Source organism: Siniperca chuatsi, linkage group LG15, assembly GCF_020085105.1.
Source record: "Siniperca chuatsi isolate FFG_IHB_CAS linkage group LG15, ASM2008510v1, whole genome shotgun sequence".
NCBI lineage: Eukaryota > Metazoa > Chordata > Actinopteri > Centrarchiformes > Sinipercidae > Siniperca > Siniperca chuatsi.
The window spans coordinates 19,678,427-19,701,003 of NC_058056.1; the positions used below are offsets into that span (position 1 = coordinate 19,678,427).

The window sequence follows — 22,577 nt, forward strand, 5'->3', positions numbered from 1 at the left end:
ATAGTTTCAAGTGTGTTTTCTGTAGTCAATACATTGCTTCATTCATTCACTCATCACTCATTGATTTATTTCTTTGCACAGTTTCATACCATGGCATGATCCAGGTCAGCTAATAACAGTAGTGCACAGCAGAGCTTGAAATCCAGCACACAACCACTCAAATACACACATCTGGAGTTCAAAGGACTCAGCATTTCCGCAGTTTTCACAGTTGATTTGTTTAAATGGTATTAAACTCAGTCTGGGCTCCTACACAAACAGTGGAAAAGACAGGGATTCGGAGTTGTTATAGCAGCAAAGCTCAGAGAACCAAATAAATGAGAATTTGATTAAAAGATTTTCAGTCAGTGTGAAATATGAAATAGATAGAGCACTCCCACACTCCCGGTGTCTGAAGATATAAAATAATTGAGAGTGAGAAAGCAGAATAGATTATCACTTAGCTAAAAGAAAACTCTATCACCCCTTCTATGTCTTCTGGTTATGCACACAGTGTGGGTAAAATATGCAGCTGGGCCCCAGAGACAGAATGCAGGTCCAGAGAGGAGCTGGAGCTGTTTCAACTTTCCTTCACCTCCACATATTAAGTGCCTGCATCTCTAATGAGGCTGAGTCCCCGAACGTGGCTCAGTGAGAGGCAAAGCGCAGCTTTCTGTCTGTCTCACAGTCTGAGCACGAGTTTATTCGAGTATCTTGTGGTAGGGGAAGAGGGGCAGGCCTTCAATGAAAGCAGGAATGTCCATGATGGCTACGGCGTCCGCCATCTTGGGTGAGGCAGGAAGGAAGGTGAGCTTAGACACCTCGCCGTAGGTAGAGCCACTTATATCCTCCTCTTTGCCCTCTTCTCCTTCTTGTTTTTTACCACCACCCTCCTCATCATTCTCTTCAGCACCAAATCCCACCACCTTTAGGAGACAGGGACACATTCAGTGTTGCTACATGCACGTAAAGTAAGGGGAAAAACAAAATACCCCCTCACACACTCTCACGCATACATAAAAGACATTGCTTACGTGCACGCTGAGTTTGCGGCTGTTCGGTCCTCGATGTTCTTTGAACCAGGAGACAAGCTCAGCCCTGGTCATCTGCTTCAGAGCTTCAATCTAAACGCACAAAAACACTGATGGTAAGAACAGCTTAGCTGGTGGAGAAAGTGGAGCATCTAGCAGCTGAAGAGCCAGTTATTTCCCTCTGAAGTTGGTGGAGACCAACCCAAAGCAAAAAGGGGAGTAAATATTGGACTTGGCAATGTTGCTTTATGTCTACAGCATGTGTGTCAATTAACAGTTGTTTGCTACCACAAACTGCCATTACATATTTAAAACGTGATAATATGTCAATACTGTACCTTTGTCAGCTCATTTTCAAACTATTTTGCAACATAATTTGGTCATATTAGGAATGAGATCTGCCATAAGTGTTGTCAGGAAGGTGATATGTACAATATGTATCTGTACAGCAATTGGAACTTGGGTTCAGCTTTGTTTCGTGTGTTTGATATTCCAAATAATTTGAATATACAGTATACAACAAAGGTTGAGGCACATATGGCCAACCAATAGCGGATTAAGTTGTCAGAGAATCAGTAATAGTCTAACAGCAAGACAGGATCCCCTCACACATTACTACCATGTAAAACGTTACTGTTAATTTAAATGTGGTAAAGATTAAGGTTAGGATGGGAAATGAGGGAATGACTTAAGAGGCAATACATGGTCCCCAAAGCATAAAGATGATGCGATATGCGTTCATTTGTCTATTTGGCTGAAGATGTGTGTGTGTGTGTTTGTGTTGTCCTCACCTCTCTATTGAGCCTGTCAAACACATACTGCTGTGTAACCACCTCGGCCCAGTTCCTGTCCACCTCCTCCCCAAGGTGTGTGTCCTCACACTTCTTCAGCTTCACTAAAGCAGTCACCTGTACAAAAACACACACATGCAGTACACAGAGTTTCTACACACTGGTTTGACTTCCACAAAGCATTTGTAAATTTAAAGTGCAACAGCAGATGTGAATGTGCGGCTGGAACTTACACGGTTAGGAAATGTGTTATTAATCCACCAAAGTAACTCAAAGAGCAACTTTTGACATTTCTAAAACTTTTTGGTTATGTACCATTTTCTGTAACTTTTCTGCTTTTCCATAACAATGGGAAACTTACAAATACACAAAATAATACACACACACAGACACATACCTGAGTATTAAAGGCCTCCTCAGTCAGCGAATTGAGCTTCTCCCCAAATGAAGCCAAGAACTCTTCAATCTTTAACTCCACCAGCTCGGTACTGAGAGAGAAAAGTTCATGAGAGGTAAGAGATATATTCGAGGCTATAGGGTGTATTTGATTCCTTTAGTCATTTATCAGTTGCATTCGCTTCTCTTTCCAGGGCCAGATAGATAAATTGTAGCTTGGGTTTGGGTGAACAGTAAGATAAATTATACCTTGGTTTTGGGAAAGCGGTTAAGATAAATCCTATCTTGCTTTTGGGCGGATGAAAGGTTACAATTGTGTTGCAGACTCACTTGAACTTGGTGGCCTGTGTTTCCACGGTGACAGAGAAACCCAGAACGCCTGAGGTGTTTCTGCAGGTGGGGTAGACATGGTACCTGCAGAGGGAGACATGAAAAAAAGACAGCACGGTTGAGAGATGTTGAGCAGCAGATAAACAGAGATGGATCGAAATAGCTTCATGAGAAAGTGCATTACATTTGCCAAAAGTTAATGTTCCACCTGTCCTGGCTTTCTATACTTTGTACTCAATAATAAAACCACTCTGGGAAGCAGAGAATTGAAATGGAATCATGTACTATTATTGAACTCTGGATAAATGTGAAAAGCATTGTTCCAATGTAACAGAAACAGAAAGTGCATTTCCTTTCACAACTTCAATTTGCCCATAAAATAACTTGAGTGGAAATGGCAAAGAAATTGAAGATAAAAAGGAATAGTTTAAAAAAGGGGGGAAAGTTGGCACACTGAAAAGCAACAATTAAATGGCATGATTTAGAGTTACTGGTGCTATGTTAATTATGTCCTCTTGTACTGAATATATATGCATTATGGTAGTTAGTCATAATGATAACTATTTATATAACACATTTCATATGTAAGGTGCAAATGTCATACATTTCCTTAAAAAAAAAGCAATTTGAGCAAATATGAACAATTTCAAAGCATTGTGTTGAAAACATAACTACACTCACCCCAGAGTCTCTTTGGTCCGGAGGAAGTCGAAGCAGGGTTCCTCCATGTGCATCTGAAAGACAACAACTCAGTCAAGCATGGAGGATGGCAGAATGAATGGAGAAATGGATGTAGACAACTAAACACAATTCTTAAGCACTCACCACCAACAGCTCCATCAATGTGTGTTCCCTCAAGGCTTTGGGGCCAGACTAGATAAAAAGAAAGGAGAAAGAAAAAATGGGAGTGAAATAGTGTGCATAAAATAAACGATTCTATATTGGACTATGTTAAAGTCAGAATGTCAGAAATATGAAAGATGTGATCCGGATGTGGTTGTACCTGGTAGTAAACGGTGACCTCAGAGTTGGCGTCTCCCTTATTGAGCGATTTAACCTTACAGATGTGGTTCTTCAGAGGAAGCTCCACCACTCTGAACATCACCGGCACCTCTGCTGGCAGCTTGGAGAACTGCAACTTTCTGCAAGAGGACCAAAAAAAGGAGGACAAAACAGGAGGAAGGAAAGGGGAGAGAGAACAAAATAGGGAAGAAGGTAAGGAGTAGAGGAAGAAAGAAAGAAAGGGGGAAGAAAGTTTGAAAGGAGGGCATAAAGGAAAAAGCATAAGTGAAGAAGGTGAAAGGGGAATCATGGAGTGAACTGAAGCTAATGCAAATTACTGTGTATGGCGGCAAACAAATCCATTTGATTGTGTAGTATTGGTGTTCTCATTAGGGAATGCATTCAGTGTAATAGCTGACTTACTCTGTGACATACTGCAGGAACTGTTCTGACTCCTGTGGAGAAAATACAATAAAGGATAATGAACAGGTAGAGATAAGAGAGAAACAGTGAAGCAGACATCAGAAAAACATGAGAACGATGTCAAGTACACTCAGAATCAATTTATGCAAGTGCAGACATGGACATTAACTGATTTATTACCTAATCAGCTAATTTTATTGTTAATCTATCTACTTGTCTGTGTACTTCCTGCCGTGCACTCACAGTGCTGCTGAAGTTGCCCTGCACCAGTCCCTCAGCGTACAGCTCAGCCCGGAAATTCTGGCTGAACTCCATCAGCTCATCGCTAGTAAGACCGGCCATCAGAGCCTGATACTTCTCCACCATGGACCAGCGGGAGTGCTCCAAGATCAGCAAACGCACATCCCTGAGAAAGAGGAGAGGGGAGAGGAAGAGTGAGAGAGAGGGGAAAAGAGGACAACAAGAGCAGAGGGGTTTTCCATTCGGTGTTGTCACACATTTCACCACTAGAAGGCATCATAGACTTGAAGATGAGCCAGAAAGTAAGATCGAAATGTCAGGAAAAAAAAGACAGAAGGTAAACAACTCACTTGCCGAGTTTCTCAGGTTTAATGAGGATGTTAAAGTAGGTTTTCTTGAGCTGCTCTGCAAACATGCTGAAGACATCAGGAGAGGCAGAGAAATCAGCCAGGTGGTCAATGATCAGGTGGAACAGCAGCTAAAGAGAGATAAAGAGAGAAAGTCAGACAGACAAACAGACAAGATGAAGAATCACTATTATTATCATGCGTGAAGACAACGCAAACACATCTGTGTGTGTTTGTGTCTAGAATAAATATGTGACTATGCATGCATGACATTATGTCTATCAAGCTGGGCAATTTTTACACTTAATCTTACACTTAATAATCTGTTTAAAATGGGTTTAAAAATTAAGCAGCAAGAGTAGTTGTATATAAATCACTTCTAACAGAAAGAGTTCCACATTTTAGCAAATACGCTTATTCGCTTTCCAGCCAAGATTTAAATGAGAAGATGGATACCAGCCTCGTGTCTGTTAGATAAATATGAAGCTACAACCAGCAGCCGGTTAGCTTACCTTACACTTCTGTTTTTGTACGGATTAAACAAACAAGATAGAACTTGTTAATAAGTGAGCTGTAGAGGTGCTGGTAGGCAGATTTTGTTACCTTTGGACAGATCCAGGCTAGCTGTTTTCCCTGTTTCCAGTCTTAATGCTAAGCTAAACTAGCTGTCTGCTGGCTCCAGCTACATATTTAACACAGACATGAGAGTGGTATCAATCTTCTCTGATCTATAAAGCTTTAATTAATGATTTATTACTACTGATAAAAAAAAATTATTTACCACTTATAGACAAAGGTAAAGTATGTCGTATTAGAAAGTGATATCAAACACTTATTTTAGCTATCTAAAATAAGTTATATAGATGTAGCCAATAATTACACAGGAAGAAAAGTCAATACCTTATGGGTTATGGGCCATATGACAAAATAAGGCTTTATCTTATACATCAGAATCAGCTTTATTGCCAAGTAGGTTTACGCATACAAGAAATTTGCTTTGGTATGGACATATGGATTTCTGTGGTGTACATTAAGAATATGCACTACAGTAAAATAGTACAACTGAGCCATACATTGCCAGAAAGACTATTTATTATCAGTGTGTGTATTTATGCATGTAATCGTATCTGTTTGTGTGTGCGGTTTCTCCAGATGCATTCACTCACAGGCAGTTTGTGGTTAAATCCTTTAACCTTGATGACCAGGCCGTGTTCACCGGCCACCAGTTTATACTCCAGCTGAGCCACTTCAGCCTCATAGGCTGGCTCTGCAAGGTTGTGGCCTAAGATGTTGACCAGCAGGTCAAACAAGACCACACTGGAGGCGAGGGAGGACAGGGGAAAGGGTGGAGAGAGAGAAAAGATGGGAAGGAAGTTAGGGAAGGAGAGCAGGAAGGAGAAAGGTGAAAAGGAAAAAAGAAAGGAGGAAAGTGAAATAAAGAAAGGGAGGGAGAGGTAGAGGAAAGAGAAGGATGGATGAGAAGGATGAGTTGCAGGATAGAGAGAAAGAATCGAGGCAGTAAAAGAGACAGGTAAGATAGGAAGGAAGGAGAAGGCAACAAATAAGAACAAGAGTGAGGAGTAGGGATGCAGGAAGGAAAGGGGAAGGAAAAAAGCAAGATAAAAGAGAAAATGGAAGTAGGGAAGGACAGAAGGTAAGAGAGAAGTAAAAAGGAGGATTGAAGCAATGAAAAGAAGAGGGGGATGAAATTGTAGTGAGAGAAAGAACAGATAAAAAAGAGTGAGGGATGGCAGAAACAAAAGAGATGTTAATCACTGTTACAGTAAAAAACAAACACTATTTTCACAAGGTCGTATTTGAGCCTGAACTTACTTCTTAGCAGACTGCTGGATTACAGGAGAGATTATGTGGAATCTGATGTAGGCTGCAGCAGGAAACAGGACAAACAAGTGTCAACACCTCCCTAATGATAAGTCTTCATGGAAACATCTTGCATGCCAAATGATGCACACAGTACAGGCACACACACTCATTTCACCTTTAGGGATTTTGAATTTGTTGTCCTTCTTGTACCACAGGCAGCCTCTGTCGCTGGCGGCTATCCGGACAGGTAACTCGGTGTCTGGGCAGGCAGAGGGCTTCAGGGTGAAGTCAGTGGCTGAACATATGCACATAAACAATAAAACATCATACAAACTCATAAATAATGTGTGAGTTTCAACAATTCAATATGTCCAGCTTGGGATAAATATGCAGGTAGTTGTCAAAACTGCTGTTAGCTAGTTAGCCGTGCAGCTAACTTAGCGGTCCTATTAGCTGACTGAGCACCAGAACTACTTTCAGAAATGTTTTTCTGAATGTCGATTAGGCTGCACTTTTACAGTAAGAAAGGTAGTGGTATCTATAACAGTGTTAAATACATGTAGCGCACTACACATAAAATCAGTTAAGCTATGCACAGGTTGACCATAATGCACTGTTCCTCCAAGTTTGGTCAATATATCTGATTACTGTATTTGTTGGACAGATGACTGGAGAGCAAATCTACAAACACACTTTTCAGATACATGCAGCAGTTTTGGGCCACAACAACCTGCTATTTTGCCCATAGTGCACAAAGAAGTTTATTCACCCACCAATGAACTTGTTTTCAGCAGGAAGGTGGAGGTCACTGTTCAGCTCCAGGTTTCCTGTCCACCGCTCCATCCACTCCTGCTGAATGTCTGTGTGAAGGGAAAATCTATTAGCACACAAGAAGTATTTGCAGTTTAGAATCATGTTTTGAATTGAGTGCCCTAAAGACTTTATTGCAACAAAAATGAAATATTGGTTTTGGACCTTTTTTTAAAAAAATGTATTTAAATGCTGTTCCAACACTATTGTTCACCATCTAAAGACAGAGATAAATGCTGGCATTTCTACTGCTGGCTGTCTGCATTATATCAGGCTGAATATCACCACACAAGGGGGAAAAGACAATGTATTCACTAAATGCCTACATAGTGGGAAGGAGCTGTTACACTGACAGTAAACAAACAAACACACACACACAGAAACACACCCTCCACGCTGTATTGTGTGCCAAACCACTTCTCCCTGAGGGGACACTGGCCCTCATGTTCTGGTGACAACAGCATCAGGTTGGCGTTCTCAGGGGTGAGGAGGGACAAAGCTGCACTGATCACCTACACACATACACACACACACACACACATAAAGTCAACTTTTCAGCAAAGAGAGGAGATGTTTTTTTTTGTCTGTTCTAAATAACTTGTTTATGTGAGGATAATTTTAGCTGTCAATCACAATAAGAGGCAGCAAAACTGAACAGAAGTTACTTTCATCACAGAGAATATGCAAAGCCATAATTAGACTGTAACGTTTGATGCAAAATAATATCCACCAATCAAAGACAGCACCCACAACTCTAGCAAATATATTTCATGTCTCTAGTTTTGCACTTTTGAGCGACCCGTTTCATTAACATCTTTATCTAAAAAAAGGAAATATATGATTTTAGAATAAAACCCTGAACTGGTACACTCCCCGAACTACTGAACTACTTACTTCTGGGTTGAACTCAAACATTAGCTGATCTCCTGTCAGAAAGTCGTCTTTAGGGAACAGCTGCATGTTCTCACAAATGTCCTCGACGTACTCTATAGGGTCAATCTGACAAAGAGGAAATCATTCTCACTGGTAAAAACACAACATTAAATTGCTGTTAGTCCAAAAAGCATCTAATACAGCAGCAGATGAATATTTGGATCCTTACTTGCTCCTGATAGTGAAACTCGTTTGCTTCAATCTTCTGAATCTCTTCATATATTCTGAATGCACGAACAAACAGACAATGAAATATGACCTTTATTCATCCCAAACAAAAACTCTGATGTCACAACATCAACACTACTTAAGACAGATTAAGGAACATAACAAAAACAAAAATAATAAAACTATAAATGAACAAACAAACAATCAAACACAACACACCCAGCACATTAACCTGTCAGTATCCAGTATATTACAGTATTAACTACCTCCTGCCCTACAATGCACCAAAAAGCCAGCCAGACAGAGTATAGAAGCTGTTTGAGTATCTCTGTTCTGTTGTTCTGTGAGACTGTGTGTGTGAGTGACAGTGCCTTTGCTGTGGTCCGAGTGTCTGCAGCATCTTCAGGTACTGGAACACCAGGTGAGACACCTGTGAAAGACCACAGACACACAGAAATGAGATGTTGTAACTTAAAAACCATGGTCATCACGACCATGTTCATTTTGTTGGCAAAATTGCTGTAAAATGCCTCTTTTTCGCCATTAATGATAGGGGTTAAGTGAAACGCACTATTACGATTTATAAACCATGGCAATTGCACTGATGCAAGGCAGAGGCTGCCAATCTTGTTGACTATTGTTATTTAATTACAGTCATTAGAACTTGTTCTATGACAATCATTTGAAAAAGGTGCCTTCATTTAAATACTAAACAGAAAGTAATGTGTCTTTATTCGCCCCCTTTTAGAGATTCAAACGTGTAAATGAAAATGTCACCTCCGCCTTTATGAATAAAGAGTATTAATTATTAACTGTGAACAACAAGGTCCTCAGTCCTGACCAGTCTGTTTGTCAGAGGATAATACAGGTAATAAAACTTTTCCTTTAAAGTATTTTTTGTTTTTAGCTCATCTTTTATATCTATGGTATTTTGAGAATTTTAGTACAGTATGTTTTACTTATATGATGGATTTATTCATGAGGTGAATGTTGTTCTGTCTATCCAGCACAATGAGCTCACTAAGGCAAGTTCCTCACAGTGTTTACTCAACTCATCAACATTAACCCTTCCAAACACAGCCTTGCACCGGTGAAGTAGCATTTTTCTGAGGTTTTTTGTTTCTTGCAGCAGTTTAATATTTTGGTGACTTGCTGTATACCTAGTGGATAAGAGGCACAGTAGAAAGCATGTCACCGATAATCCAGTGGCACACTGTTATTTTTATGTTGAGATTGATAGTGATGAGTGCTGTCCATCTTCAGCCTGCTGGACCCTCTACTCAAGTCAAGTCAATTTATTTAAAGAGTACATTCAAAACCAACAAATGTTGACTCAGTTAACCATGACAACACTTTGCTGGAGTTAATATCCAGCTAACAAAATAGCAAAAGTATGCCACCTCCTCGGCGCACTGTGCATGCCACACTTGACTGCGTTATTCTCCCTGCACTATAAGTCAGGAAATTAGCGCACTGCGATCCAAACAACTCCAGGTTCATCCTCTCTGAATGGAAGAGTGGGTGATGAAGTGCTCTTGACAACAGTAAACAACATCCTCAAGGCCGTTGCCACATTTATAGAGCAGTTATCAATGCAAATTTGTTGACAAACATTTTTCCATTTAGTACTTCAGATTAGAAAACAGTCCTCCTGTTGAATGATTGCCAACTGCCTCCCTGTTTAACACAAGCAGTGTCATGGCAACTGATAACACAGATGGCTTCCTTGAAATTACCTACAGTATTAATGAAAACAAGGCAAAGAGGCCAGCAGGGTATATGCAGGGTACATCTAACTTACACTGCTAACAGTCTCTGCTGAATAGACAGTCAAATGTGTCAACTAGGGGTGTCACGATATACCGGTATTGATAATAATCGTGATCTAAAAATGAAATACTGACATCATGCTAATAATACACATATGATAATATCGTGTAAATAATCCAGCGCCTCTTACATCATTTCCGTTTCTTTCCGTTCTCGCTTTGTCATAATAAGTGGCGGTAATGCACCTTAACGCTGATTGCCACCCGCCTTAAAACGTAAAAAAGAAGAAGATGCAGTAACTATCTAGTTTTTAAGCTAGCTAACGTTTTTTCAAATTTTCTATAGATATTGCAATAAAATCATTAGCATGAGTTCTGTTGGGCATGATAATTGTGTAGTGAAAATCTGATAGCGTGACAGACCTAGTGTCAACATTTCAATGTCTGCACCATACAGACTAACATACAAGAAAAACATTGATTCTGTATGACCTGACAACAAATGATTTGGATGATACACTATGAACTGAAGATGAATGTGTAAAACCGCTGCTTGTTTTTGCCCGATTTCCTCTGCTCAAGCCAGAGTCGCAGTGTTTTCATGTATCCAGAAGACGAAAGAATAAGTAAGAGAAGAAGAGTAACAAGTGAGAGATTTTCTTCACCTGGTAGAAGTTTTGGAAACCTTCATCAGTGAGGGTGATGGAGATGGAGAAGATAGAGTAGGTGGTGTTTTGATCAAAGCCAGTTTCACTGTTTCCTCCAAACAAAGCCAGGGCCCAGCACCTACAGAGACACACACACACATACAGACATGAACACACACACACACCAATTAATTAACTCTGATTTTAAAATAGGAGTGCTGGTAAAGATTCACTCACTGCCATAAACTGGAAAGAGAATGCACATTAAGTGTTGAAATATGTGCAGGACAATAAGTAGAAAATATGTCACTTCAAGTTTCTTGATTGCAGACAACGCTTTTGTGGCCCATTTGAGGCAGTCAGCACAGCTTTAAAGAATGAAGAAATAACATGTATCATTCTGTTATGTGTTTGTCCTGCCTTGCATGCAGCTTTTCATCCATTTAAAAATGAAAAACAATTTGAAGAGATTTGAAACTTCCTTGAGCTGGGTAATCCATCACAGTGAACATAATGTCTGCTTTTATCTGCATGAAGACATATTCCATATTCCTGATACTGCACTGAAATAAACTGACACCAGTGGTTGGAAAAATACATGAAAAAAGCATGGTGTACTCTTTAAAACAGCCTGCAGTGATATAGAGGATACATCTTTATTCTGTTGTGTAGTAAATGTACTAAAACTTGCAAAAATGCTGGAATGGTCCTTTACACTTTAAGGCATCTGATCAGTAGTGTTCCAAACAGTGTGCGTGATGGAGACACAGATAGACAGACCATTCCCCAATTTCACTGAGGGGGACAACGATGGCCCAATTTCAAACCAGCCTCATGGCCCTTGACTACTGCGATTGTCTAAACTCAATAAAAACAACAACTCTAATGCCTCAGCAGTTTGTTTCAACTGGGAATTGAGACCGAGTACACTCAAATGTTCACTGTTGTCATTTATCAACAATTGAAAACAGTACACACAGTAAATAGGAATATTCTATCAAATGCTCCAAGTGGTGCTGATAGTAAAGGGACTATTGGATGGGCTCTTGGTACTGTGGGACTACAGAGGGTTTGGCGAATCACTTTGCCACTTAACAACAAGAGGCTGAAATACTCTTGTACAACCGCATCCAGGGATGAGAATGTATGAATCACATCGTCAAGTGGGCTGGCAAAGTGTATAGATGGAAGATTGGGCTCCAACACTCAGGGTTCGCTCAGAGCCTAAAAAAGCTCATGTATACCCAGCAAATTGAAGACCTTTTAATTGGGTTTTGGATTGCCCTCGAATCAGAAAAACAAACAGACAGCAGCAATAACACTCACTTCTTCCTGAGCACTGAGAGGATGCTTCCTGTGCCTTCGTGGCCAATCAGCCAAGAGATGTAGTGGAGAGGCTTCACTCTGAAAAGAGGAGGGAAGAGCATGAAAAGGAGAAACAAAAAACATTGATGCAATCCCTCTACAATCAGAGCAAAGCATCTTTTGGCTGGTCTAATTCTATGTTTATATGAAGAGGCACCACTCTGGAGAAAGGAGACAGGGACACGGTGGAAAAAAAGACAAACAAACACATTTGATGCAATTTTATCCAAGTCAGGGGACAGCATGGTCTGTTATGAGTGGTCTAATTCTGCATTTATGTGCCGTGTACCATGTAATGTGTATCTACTGCATGTAGCTCACCTGTAGTATTTCTCCTGAGGGGGGAGAGCCCAGGTGATATTCAAAGCATGAACTTTCCTAACAGGGACGACTGCAAACACACAGACACACAAACCCACCATGAAAGTTAACTCAACTGCTGCTTATCACTGCTGGCTTGTGTTTCCTCAACCTTTTTGGTTTGTGATCCATAAAGACAAAGCTATAAGCTTTACTATACTTCAAACCATCTCCTGACCCCTCAGATTTATTAAGAGGTTGGGAACCAGAGTACACCAGATGTGTTCAGTATTCAGAGATGGACAGTAGGATTGATCAGTACCTCTGTAGAGCTTGTTAAAGGCTGGTGTATCAAAGGGATCCAGCATATCAGAGAAATCTGGCTTGGGCTGACCACTGCAGACACAACAACAGAATTATGGGAAGCAAGAGTGATGCTACTGTATCAATTAACATCAATTAAACAATGCCAATGTGTCACCACATGTCACTAACATGTTTTAAACCCTCCATAATGCTTTTTTATAATTGTAAAAATCTTTGTGTAAAGATTTGTGTAATAGCACTGAATATTTTTAACAAGAGGCAATTGAAAAAGTTTCTAGAAGAAGTTATTGTCTTTGTTTCTGCCGGGCATTAACTCCAAAATGTTAACTTTTCATTTGTTTTTAGCTTGATTAAGTCTTGAGAATATTTTATAAGCTCATAGATGAGAGAAATTTCATTAACCCATACAGGAGCATGTAATCCTTTAATTTAAAGTATTAAAAAACAGAGGTTATGTGGTTTTCGCATCACGGTGATATGCATGTTGACTCTAAAAAAACCTGCCGCAGTGACTCATAAAGCAAGCAGAAGTGGAGTTCTGTAAGAAAACACTAATTCATATCGACTTTAGGGAGAAATTATCCCTTTCGGCTGCGTGATGCTAAAAAAATAACACGTCTGAGATGAAGAGAGCCGAGAAAGAGATGGGGAGAGGCTTGACATTTACATTTTAGCAAAGTCTCAAAGGATATTCAGGCTCAATCTATATCACACCAGCACCTCATCACAGTGACTGAGAGCCACACTCACTTGTTAGGCACCTTGCTGAAGATCTCTCTCACCCACTCCTCCAGAGTGTCCAGCTTCTCTAAAGGACAGACCAAGTGAAGGAGGATAAATTAGAGTTTGAGTGCGTCTCAATAATTCTGGCTGAAAACTCATAATTCTGGGTTTGGGGGGGAGGGGTATGCAGTGCAATGCAGAATGTTTGTTTCAAAGCATCTGTAGTGTTGACCACAGCTGAAGTTTTAAATACATTGAGCCCCTAAAGGTCCAATGCTTAAACTGTTCACATATAGCACTTTCTGGATTTCTAACCAAATGATACTTGATAATATACACTCGTTTTACTGTTGGTTTCACATTACTAATGAAGAAAAAACATCATAAAAAAACATTAAAATGCGATTTAGTTGTTGTAAAGTGTCAGCCTGTGCATATATAAAAAAACTCCACTTATTTGAGAGTAATAGGAGGTTCCCGTCTAGGGGTGCAACTAACGGTTATTTTCATTATGGATTACTCTGGCGATCATTTTCTCAATTAATAGATTAGTTGTTTGGGCCATAAAATGTCATTTGAGAAGCTGAAATCAGAGAATTTGGACATTTTTTCTTTTAAAAATGACTCAAAACGATTGTTGACAACTAATCGATTAATTGACTAATCGTTGTAGTGGGCCACACTTTTGTTTACACACATTTGGATACTATTCATGGTCAGCATTTTTTTTGCAATAGTCCCTCTTTCAACGTCACGGTTCATAATTTTATCACACTGATAAAAGCCTCCCTGTTTACTGAACACTTTCCTACAGTAGGCGTTTTGATACTTACAGTTTCAATAGTATCGATATAAAGTTAGGATCCATCTCAAGTAAAATGACGTTCCTCATCCTGCCCTGGCACAGCATGAGATCAGATAGTGATCGAATGCTCACAGCATGATGGAAAAAAGCCAATTATTGACTTTATTTTTTAATAAAATAACGTGACGCAAAGAATCTTTTCAGCCTAGTTTGTGTGGCTGTGCTGTAAACCGGTACAGAAGTTGCTCTTCTTCAGCATGACATAAAAGCTGCTCAAGGCAAGTTTTTCTGCCCACAGAAATCAATAGTTGTGTCATTTGAATGGAACAGGACTGAAATCTTAAAAATAATTGCTTAAAGCTGCTATAATCACTATTACAATGGATCAAATGACTATGTGTAATGTGAAAGTTATCTCTCAGAGTGACAAACCCACAGAGAATCATGCCACAACTCTGCAGTTCCCCTCAGCCCTACAAAGTGTTTTAGCATCTTTCAGCTCATTATTTTGGTTTTACGGCCCAGATCTTTACAGTTTTGGTTCACTCCCACCGCTCTCATCATCATTGTTCCCAAAAGCTCTCATAAACCCTCTGTACACTACCTGCCCAGCACCAAACAGCAGACAGATAGTTAGCGACTACTTGGTGAACAGAGTGGAGCATTTAGCAACTAAAAAAAACTGATATTTCCCTCAGGAGTTGGTGGAGACCAAAAACAGAATTAGAAGTATAGTGAGCATTGGACTTACATTCATTATATGGACACAAATGAGACTCCAAGTGTTGTTCTATATCCTCTGGATGTCTAAATAAGCAACTGCTCGCCAACAACTTCGTCATATCAACTTTATAGGGTGATATGTCAACAATGTGTTTACAGCTTGTTGCACTGCCCCAAAGTAACCAAAATCAATTAATGTTGTTTTAAAGTGGCATTTCCATTAAAATGTAGATGATCGTAGTCTAATCTCATGTCAGGAGACTAATTTCAACTTTATCAGTTTCCATGTGAAATGCTTATAGAAACTTTGCCTTTTCAATGGATCCAGAAATCATCATGACACCTTTGCATCACTAGTTGATCTTCTAGGTGAAGACCGTTTTTAAATAGCACTGGAGGTTTCAACAGGAATACAGAAGGCAAATAATTCAGCTGTTTTATAATGATCATTTTTCTCAGCATAAATGTCAAAACTAGTCATAATTTCACTTGTATGCAGTAGTTAATTAGCTGTGTAATATTTTCTGTGAAACCCTGAAAACAAAGTGTTAGATATTTTGTATCTGACTTTGTTTGGAGAAATATTGCAATTTGAGTTGATTCAGGAATGATTAACCACAGATGGCTGAACATGGATGAAGTGAATCCTTATTAGAGCTGTGAATAATGATTGTTTAAATTGCCCATTAATCTACAGATTGCTTTTTCAATTAATCAATTCATTTGTTGTATGAAATTATAGAAATCAATTAAATTTCTGTCACTCTACTAATAGACTAGTTCTTGATGTATAATAAATAGAATAGATTTTCCTGACCTTTTGACTGCACAGCCAGAGTCATGTAGTGGGCAGAGTAGTGTTTCTTCCAGAAGGCACGCAGCCGCTTATAGACATTGATCTTCTTCTTCTTTGGCTCCTGCTTCAGTGTCTGGGCATTCCCTGGTGTTGTCACAAGTGAGCAATCAATTCAACAGAACTATAAAACACCGTAGAAAATGGTTTACAAATGCAGGGATATCAGCAAGAAAGGAGATTTGGCATCTGTCTCAGCGCTTCTGTTTGTTATTGCTGAACATACCCCAAGAAAGCCCTGCGTGTATTATGTGTCCCAGCGGTTTTGTTTACCAACTCACCCCAGCAGAACTTGCCCATAGGGTGTCCAGGTTTGGCCAAACTGCCAAACAGCATCTCCTTCCTGTGGGAGTCCGACGGCTTAGCCAGCTGGTACTCTGAAAGACAGAAGGAGAGACAGAAAAACCTGAGACGACAGAAAAAGACGGTGATCAATGGTGTGCAAAAGAGCTGCGTGAGAACTCAACAATGCGGCTGATGAAAAGAATTTCTCGCTGAGAAGAGTGTTACACAGAGGCACCAAGACTCACCACTGTCAACGGCCTCCACCTCCCTATCAATGGCGTCTCGGATCATCAGGGGGCAAATGAAAAACTGAGCCCACCTAAAAGGGTGACAGGATGGAGAGACTATAATCAGGGGCCACATACCAGGCAGAGAGAAAGGACACAGGTCAGACAGAGACAATGTAGACTGATACACACCACAAACAACAGCAGAATGGTGGGGGCTGACTGAGCCTGTAATGTTTGCCCTAGTCTGTTAGTACACATCAGGAGTCACTGTTACACCATATCGCCGAGCTGTGGATGTCTCATCGAGAAGATTGTTAAAAGTGGATGACCCCCCCCAAAGCGTCCCATCCAAAGTGTTTTGTTGTGGGCTCCTCCATGGTCCGACACATTTACATCCTGAAGACGGAAATATTTTGTTATCCCGGAGCCCAAGTACTCCACATTAATTCCACAAAGTTATTATTATTATTATTATTGTCAGTTACGCCCCAAAGCTATGGAACATCACTACCGATTATAAAGGAAGCCAGCTCGCTAATTATTTTTTTAAATGTAAGCTAAAAACGTATCTCTTCACTTCAGCCTTTAATTAGCTGTGACTTTCCTGGTACAAGCCGACAACTCTGCACTAAAAAAAGCAGTGCAATGACCTGTTGCACTACTTTTAAAATGCTGTATATTACATGATTTTATGCCTTCTATGTATTCTATTTTTATTATTATTATAACTATTATTATTTAGTGGGTTTAATTTTTCATCTTATGTTATGCATTCTATGTATTCTATTTTTTATCTTTATTTTAATTTTATTTTTACTATTATCAAGATTATTGATAGAGAGATAATTTCCATTAATAATGGCATTCTATCCCTGTTTTTATGTTCATTCTATGTCTTTCATGTGAAGCACTTGGTGCAATTTTCTTTGTTGTAAAGCACTTTGAGCTGCATTTCTTTTATGAAAGGTGCTATACAAATAAAGTTTATTATTATTATTTTTATTATTATATCATGTGACCCATCAAATTCTGAGACATCAATAGTAATTCCAGCTGTTTTGAGGGCAAATGAGGGTGAGGGCACTATATTTGTTAACAGATATTAAATAAAGCATGCAATAAAGTATAATATGAAAAAAAATAAGCTTAGTTATAAGGTGCTTACTAAGTGGAGATTTACACATCACTAAAATTAAAACAGGACACACCACACAAACTAAATCTTACATAGAGATTAACTAAATATTTATATCCAGTAACTGCCAGGTGCAACTGTAGCTAATTGAACCAACTGATGTAGCAAGCATAAATGACTTAACAACGGAGTAGGGTATCTCTGCAGACCAGAGACTTTGAATGGGCGAGGTAACTGTCAATCATTTTTTATTTGGCCAATAAGAGGCTTAAAATCCTCTGTCAATTTTTAATTCGGCTAATCGTCTTTCTCATAGGGAGAAGGGGGAGGTACAACACGAAGAGGCAAAGTTGCCTTGTTTCTTAATGTTTTCAGCTCTAGTCAAAGGATCAAAGTATCAACAAGCAGCAACCTTTTTAATCAGCATTTTAAAGTGTAAGTAGAGAACTTTTGACCATAACAGAATACAGTAACTTTCACCACTGCTCATTTTAGAAATCACACATTGCAAGTTTTGTTGGAAGGAGCTACTCTGGCTGTATGCAGTAAAATCTGCAAGCTAATGTTAGCTAACTCGCTAACCTCTATGGGAAATTACAGTAATAAGCTAACAGGCTAGAAAAGCAGTGGAAACCGGAAGTGCAGTAGTGCCCATATCTTACGAAAGTCGGAAAAAAACTTTTAAATTAGGCCTTGTAGATCTAATATGAGTTAAGTTTTAGCAAATGGATTGCTTATTTCTCATCTCAAATTTGTTCAGAAACAGATTTTGGTGGACTGCTAAGGTGAAATAAGTGAAAATTTACATAGCCTACTTCATACAACAGAACCCTACTACGCATGCTGAAACCCTATTGGCTCACAGAACCAGTGACCTCAGGAGGGAGGACTTCAGCTGGACCGTTCTCCGACCACTTGGGAAAATGAAGGCTCGCTAGCTAATGCTGGAAGCCAGAAACAAACATCTATGATCCATTGTTTGTTTGATAATCTAAATAAAGAACACTTTTTCTTACGGTGGCCTTTCTAAAATGAGCAGTGGTGAATGTTGCTTCTATTTTTCCTAGCTATCAATTTAGCCACATATTACTAAAGTCTTTACTAGCTAAGCCATTTATTAAAATGTAATGGTGCAACTTGGTTTAGCAAATCACTAGTTTGAAACTAGTTAGTAGTTTCTAAGAACTTTGAAAGGATTTTACACACAAACTTATTGATGGATTTACGAAAAGCTGGTGTAACCCAATCCTGACCTGGTCTGTTAATATCCAACACAGTAACAGTTGAAGACAGGACAGTGTGTTTTCTCTGTAGGTACAACAATACCAGGATGAGTCTTGCCACAAAGTGTCCAAGAGATCATCTTCTAGTTGGTATGTAGACCTAATAACTAACGTCTTAAGTGTTTTTTTGAGTTTATACTCTCCTTTTCTTATTCCTGTGTTTATCTGAAAATCATTGGTTCTCAAGAAGTCCACTTCTTAAGAGCGACTGGTCTGCAAACAAAAAAGCCACTGATCCTTCCTCACCTGTCAAGAGCCTCTTTGAAGCTTTTCCTCTGGACGTCAAACTGGAAGATGGTCCTCTCGCAGTCGGTGGAGGCGTTGTCACTCCCACCATGCTTCTTGAGGAAAGCATCAAAGCCATTCTCTGAGGGGTACTTCTCGCTGCCCATGAACACCACTGGGACACAACAGAAAAACAGTAAGGGAGAGAGAAGAGAAGAAAGCCAGTTGTAAATATAGAAAAAAAGTTATTTAAAGGAAAAATCCACAACAGCTAGTTGATGATGTGCCTTGCATTTGTGGTTTTCTTATCTATGTGGATAGCTGGCCAAACACACAATAGAATTTGATAGTATTTTTTCCAGATATAGCTGTAAACATATCTCTAAATATTGCTGTTAACATTTGGTGACAGTTTGATGACAGTCTGGAAGAATGAGCCAGGCTTTCTTTTCAAATGGGTCATTTAGGAACAATGTTCAACAATCGCATCGGTAGAGGAGACAGATAAAACAATTTCTGCACTGACAGTAGCATCAGTAGACCGGAATGCAATTCAGAAGATATATTGCATTTCAAGAGATGAGAGCAGCTTTTTTGGACCAGAAAAAAACTTAATGCAACAAGTTCCTGCCGGTTCTTCGTTGCTTGGTGGAGGGTATTCTGGGAAATGTCAGAAATTATTAACTGAAGTAGAAGTAGACAAAACAGGTTAAGGAAAAGAGGGTACACTAAATAATTTAAAATAGCAAAATAACTCCTGGAATGCATTAAATATGGCTGCTGAGTTTTTCCTTGTCCAAATTCAAAGAGTCTAGGGTGTTGTATGTTGTACAGACTCTGAGACAAATTTTTGATTTATGATTTTGGGCTATATAAATAAAATTGACATGACTTGACTTGATAGGTGATAGAAAACAATGTAAGAGTATCTGTGGGAGAATTAACCCTTGACCAAGCAAAGATGATTATTTCCTTTTCAATGGACTAAATTGATTGACCCTCTCCGGTGGATGATTACTCACTGTGTTCCAGAAAGTGAGCGAGGCCGGGGAGGTCACTGGGGTCGCTGAAGCTGCCCGCTCCAACACACAGTGCTGCTGCAGACTGACACACACAGGATATCACGTCAATCCTACATACACCGTCCTGCTGCCGTAAATACTCACACCAAATCTGCGGCTGAAAATAGTCCCTAATAAATGCACTGTTTACTCCAGTTTAAGTAACGTTTGCTAAAAACTACAGTGGCAAACCTTTTTAGAGAACTATTTACCTTGTTTAACAATTAAACTATATATTCGTGACTGGAGGTGAGGGCTGCAAACATGGCAGGGAAATCAGAAAGTACTGAGACACAGATTAACAAATTAATAGTTTTGTTCTATCCATGGGATTTGTTTTGTCGTAAGAATAATATAGAATGTTGCCAGCCTTATCCTTTAAGTACTATAAATAGTTTCCAGTTTGTGCTGACAACCCTTTTGCATGAAAAATGTCTGCATATCTGATTCCACACAAATGTCTTTAGTTTTAACATGACTCAAGTTTTTTTCCCTCTTCTGAGACATTTAACATGTCTAATGTGCTAAAAAAAAAAAAAGGAATGGAGCTCTGCAGTAAAAACTTCCCAGTTGTACCTGTTTCTCTGCATTTCCTTTCTTCTTTTTCGCCTCATTGTCATCATCTTCATCACTGCCCTTCTCATCATCATCATCATCATCTTCCTCAGACTCGTCCTCCATTTCATCTCCAGATTCATCGTCCTCCTCTTCCTCCTCACTTTCATCTTCTCCGTCCGAGTCCTCGTCTTCGGATGCTGCTGGGCCGCTGTAGTCTGAGATGAGCAAAGCTCGCAGCCCATTGTTCAGCACAATGTACCTGGAGGGAGTAAAGTCAAAGGTGAAACAGCACAGAGAGCTTTGAGAAACAACCTTGTTTCATCGTGTTTTACCGCTTTCATTGTTTTTTCTCATTTTGTTTTGTTAAATCAAATGTCTCTTTGCAGACTACATCTTATACCCTTTGAGACTCTCTTGTCTATGCTTTTTCACAGCAAATATATCTGTGTATGTCCCGCAGAGGCCTGAGGCACTGGTGTGTGCTTATAGCATGAAATCGTCCCATCAAACTACAATAATACTGTACTGATCCAGCTGGAAGAGAAGCTCAATATCATTTTTGGATCTGGATTAGTGGATCTGGGTCATTTTCTCAGCACGTTCACGTTCATAAATATGAGAAAATAGTATCCTCACATGTATATCAATGCATGTAAAATCATATTAATAACCATGACTGAAAATAAAGTACAAAATAGAGGAGATGAATCATGTAACAGGGCTACAGTAGTACAATACATAACTGAAATACTCAGGAGAATGGCCACATCTAGTATGCAAGCTTGAATATGGATTTAACTTGTGTAGTAGAGGTGTCCTTTACCTGTACTGTTTGGGGTCACTGGGGGACTTGATTATCTCGCTGTCTCCAGCATTGTCCACTCTTCCTCCTCTTGCGTCCCCTGCAGCCTGGCTCTCCTCCCGGGACACCGGGTCTGCATCTACTGCTGAGGCTCCTGCCTGGACCGAACCTGAGGAGTCACCTGGGGCGTTTCTGCATTTGTTTGTCTGCGGCATCCTCGGCAGAGATGATGCGGCTTTGGCACTGCGGGCTGACAGCAAGGTGCGACCATAAACAACAGGACAGTTCGCTGTCACCGGTAATTTACTCCTCAGCAAGGCAACACACCGTGGCAGCCTGAACAGAGCTATGATGAAGACCCTCCCTGACAAACGAGTATGGCAAAATGAAAGCTCAGAAACCAATGGGACCGAAACAACAGCGATTGACCAAGACCCTCTCTATGGAAGAGGCCTATAGGTTTGAACCTGAACTGTCACACACACAAACACACGTGCGCGCACACACGCCAGCCAGCGCCCACAATACAGCTATTCACACTGGCTGTCTGGTGGTTTCGCCCTATTCAGCTAGATGTCAGCTAAAATACGACCCAGTCAGACCACCCCAACCAAAACCTGAACCTCTCATTTGCACAGCAAGACACACCACAAAGAACCACAATAAAAACAGCCAAGAAGAAATGACTACAGCATCCTTTACATGCAGGGAAAGATAAATATAAATATAAATGGGCGCTACAAGCTACAAGAAGAATTTAATGTCAACAAACAACAACAAATATTCTTTAAAATGAGCTTTACGGGTTCAGTTAGTGGTCTGTTTCAAGGCAAAACCAAACCGAAACTTTAACAAGTACTACATGAAGCCGGTGCGATAAGACTGTATTCGTACCTTCCGTCCTGCTGACAGCGCAAGGGCCTGAACATATGTGAATGCGAGTGTCTCCCCCAACAAGGAGCGCTGTGATTCGCTGAGGAGACTCGGCGCTTCATCATGCCTTCCTCTGATTGGTTCTGGTGTGAAAGAGGCGTGGTTAAAGCGCTAACACGTGCGCCGTGCAGTCAGGAGTGGTTACACTGTATTAACTGCAGGCACAGGACAGAGCCAGCGACAAGTAGCCAACTGGATGTTACCAAGCAGCTGCTATCCATCTGTTTATGATTATGACGGCTAGATTGAGAATGTTCAACCGACCACTTGTCATAATCG

At 40.0% G+C, this 22,577-nt stretch overlaps 1 protein-coding gene across 3 annotated transcripts; it reads right to left on the reverse strand.

The window, feature by feature from the left end:
• Window positions 1–45: 45 nt before the first annotated feature.
• Window positions 46–22,355, reverse strand: LOC122862090 (nardilysin-like). Of its 3 annotated transcripts, none has more exons than XM_044167329.1 (32): window positions 22,260–22,355; window positions 21,387–21,615; window positions 20,582–20,822; window positions 19,967–20,048; window positions 18,966–19,119; window positions 16,317–16,390; window positions 16,068–16,163; window positions 15,751–15,873; window positions 13,433–13,490; window positions 12,678–12,751; window positions 12,377–12,446; window positions 12,017–12,094; window positions 10,709–10,829; window positions 8,646–8,704; window positions 8,276–8,330; window positions 8,068–8,172; window positions 7,562–7,685; window positions 7,137–7,223; window positions 6,539–6,658; window positions 6,373–6,424; window positions 5,706–5,856; window positions 4,543–4,670; window positions 4,196–4,358; window positions 3,953–3,984; window positions 3,531–3,669; window positions 3,353–3,400; window positions 3,209–3,261; window positions 2,528–2,611; window positions 2,199–2,289; window positions 1,802–1,918; window positions 1,014–1,103; window positions 46–905 (listed from the first exon to the last, which is right to left on the reverse strand). In XM_044167329.1, the coding sequence occupies exons 2-32, from the start codon at window positions 21,578–21,580 to the stop codon at window positions 681–683; spliced, it is 3,288 nt and encodes a 1,095-aa protein (XP_044023264.1). In that variant the 5' UTR covers window positions 21,581–21,615; window positions 22,260–22,355; the 3' UTR covers window positions 46–680. The 3 variants fall into 3 exon arrangements, with proteins under 3 accessions (XP_044023264.1, XP_044023265.1, XP_044023266.1); XM_044167330.1 differs by lacking the exon at window positions 22,260–22,355 and adding an exon at window positions 21,693–22,149; XM_044167331.1 differs by lacking the exons at window positions 12,678–12,751; window positions 13,433–13,490; window positions 22,260–22,355 and having other exon boundaries at window positions 21,387–22,149.
• Between the last annotated feature and the right edge of the window lie 222 nt (window positions 22,356–22,577).

Excerpts from the sequence above, each read along its gene's own strand:
- LOC122862090 (XM_044167329.1), bottom strand. The coding sequence starts at position 21,580 with ATGCCGCAGACAAACAAATGCAGAAACGCCCCAGGTGACTCCTCAGGT. Across the intron at positions 16,391-18,965 it reads TTCAAAGAGGCTCTTGACAG|GTGGGCTCAGTTTTTCATTT; the intron begins GTGAGGAAGGAT and ends TCACCCTTTTAG. Across the intron at positions 3,401-3,530 it reads AGGTCACCGTTTACTACCAG|TCTGGCCCCAAAGCCTTGAG; the intron begins GTACAACCACAT and ends CTTTTTATCTAG.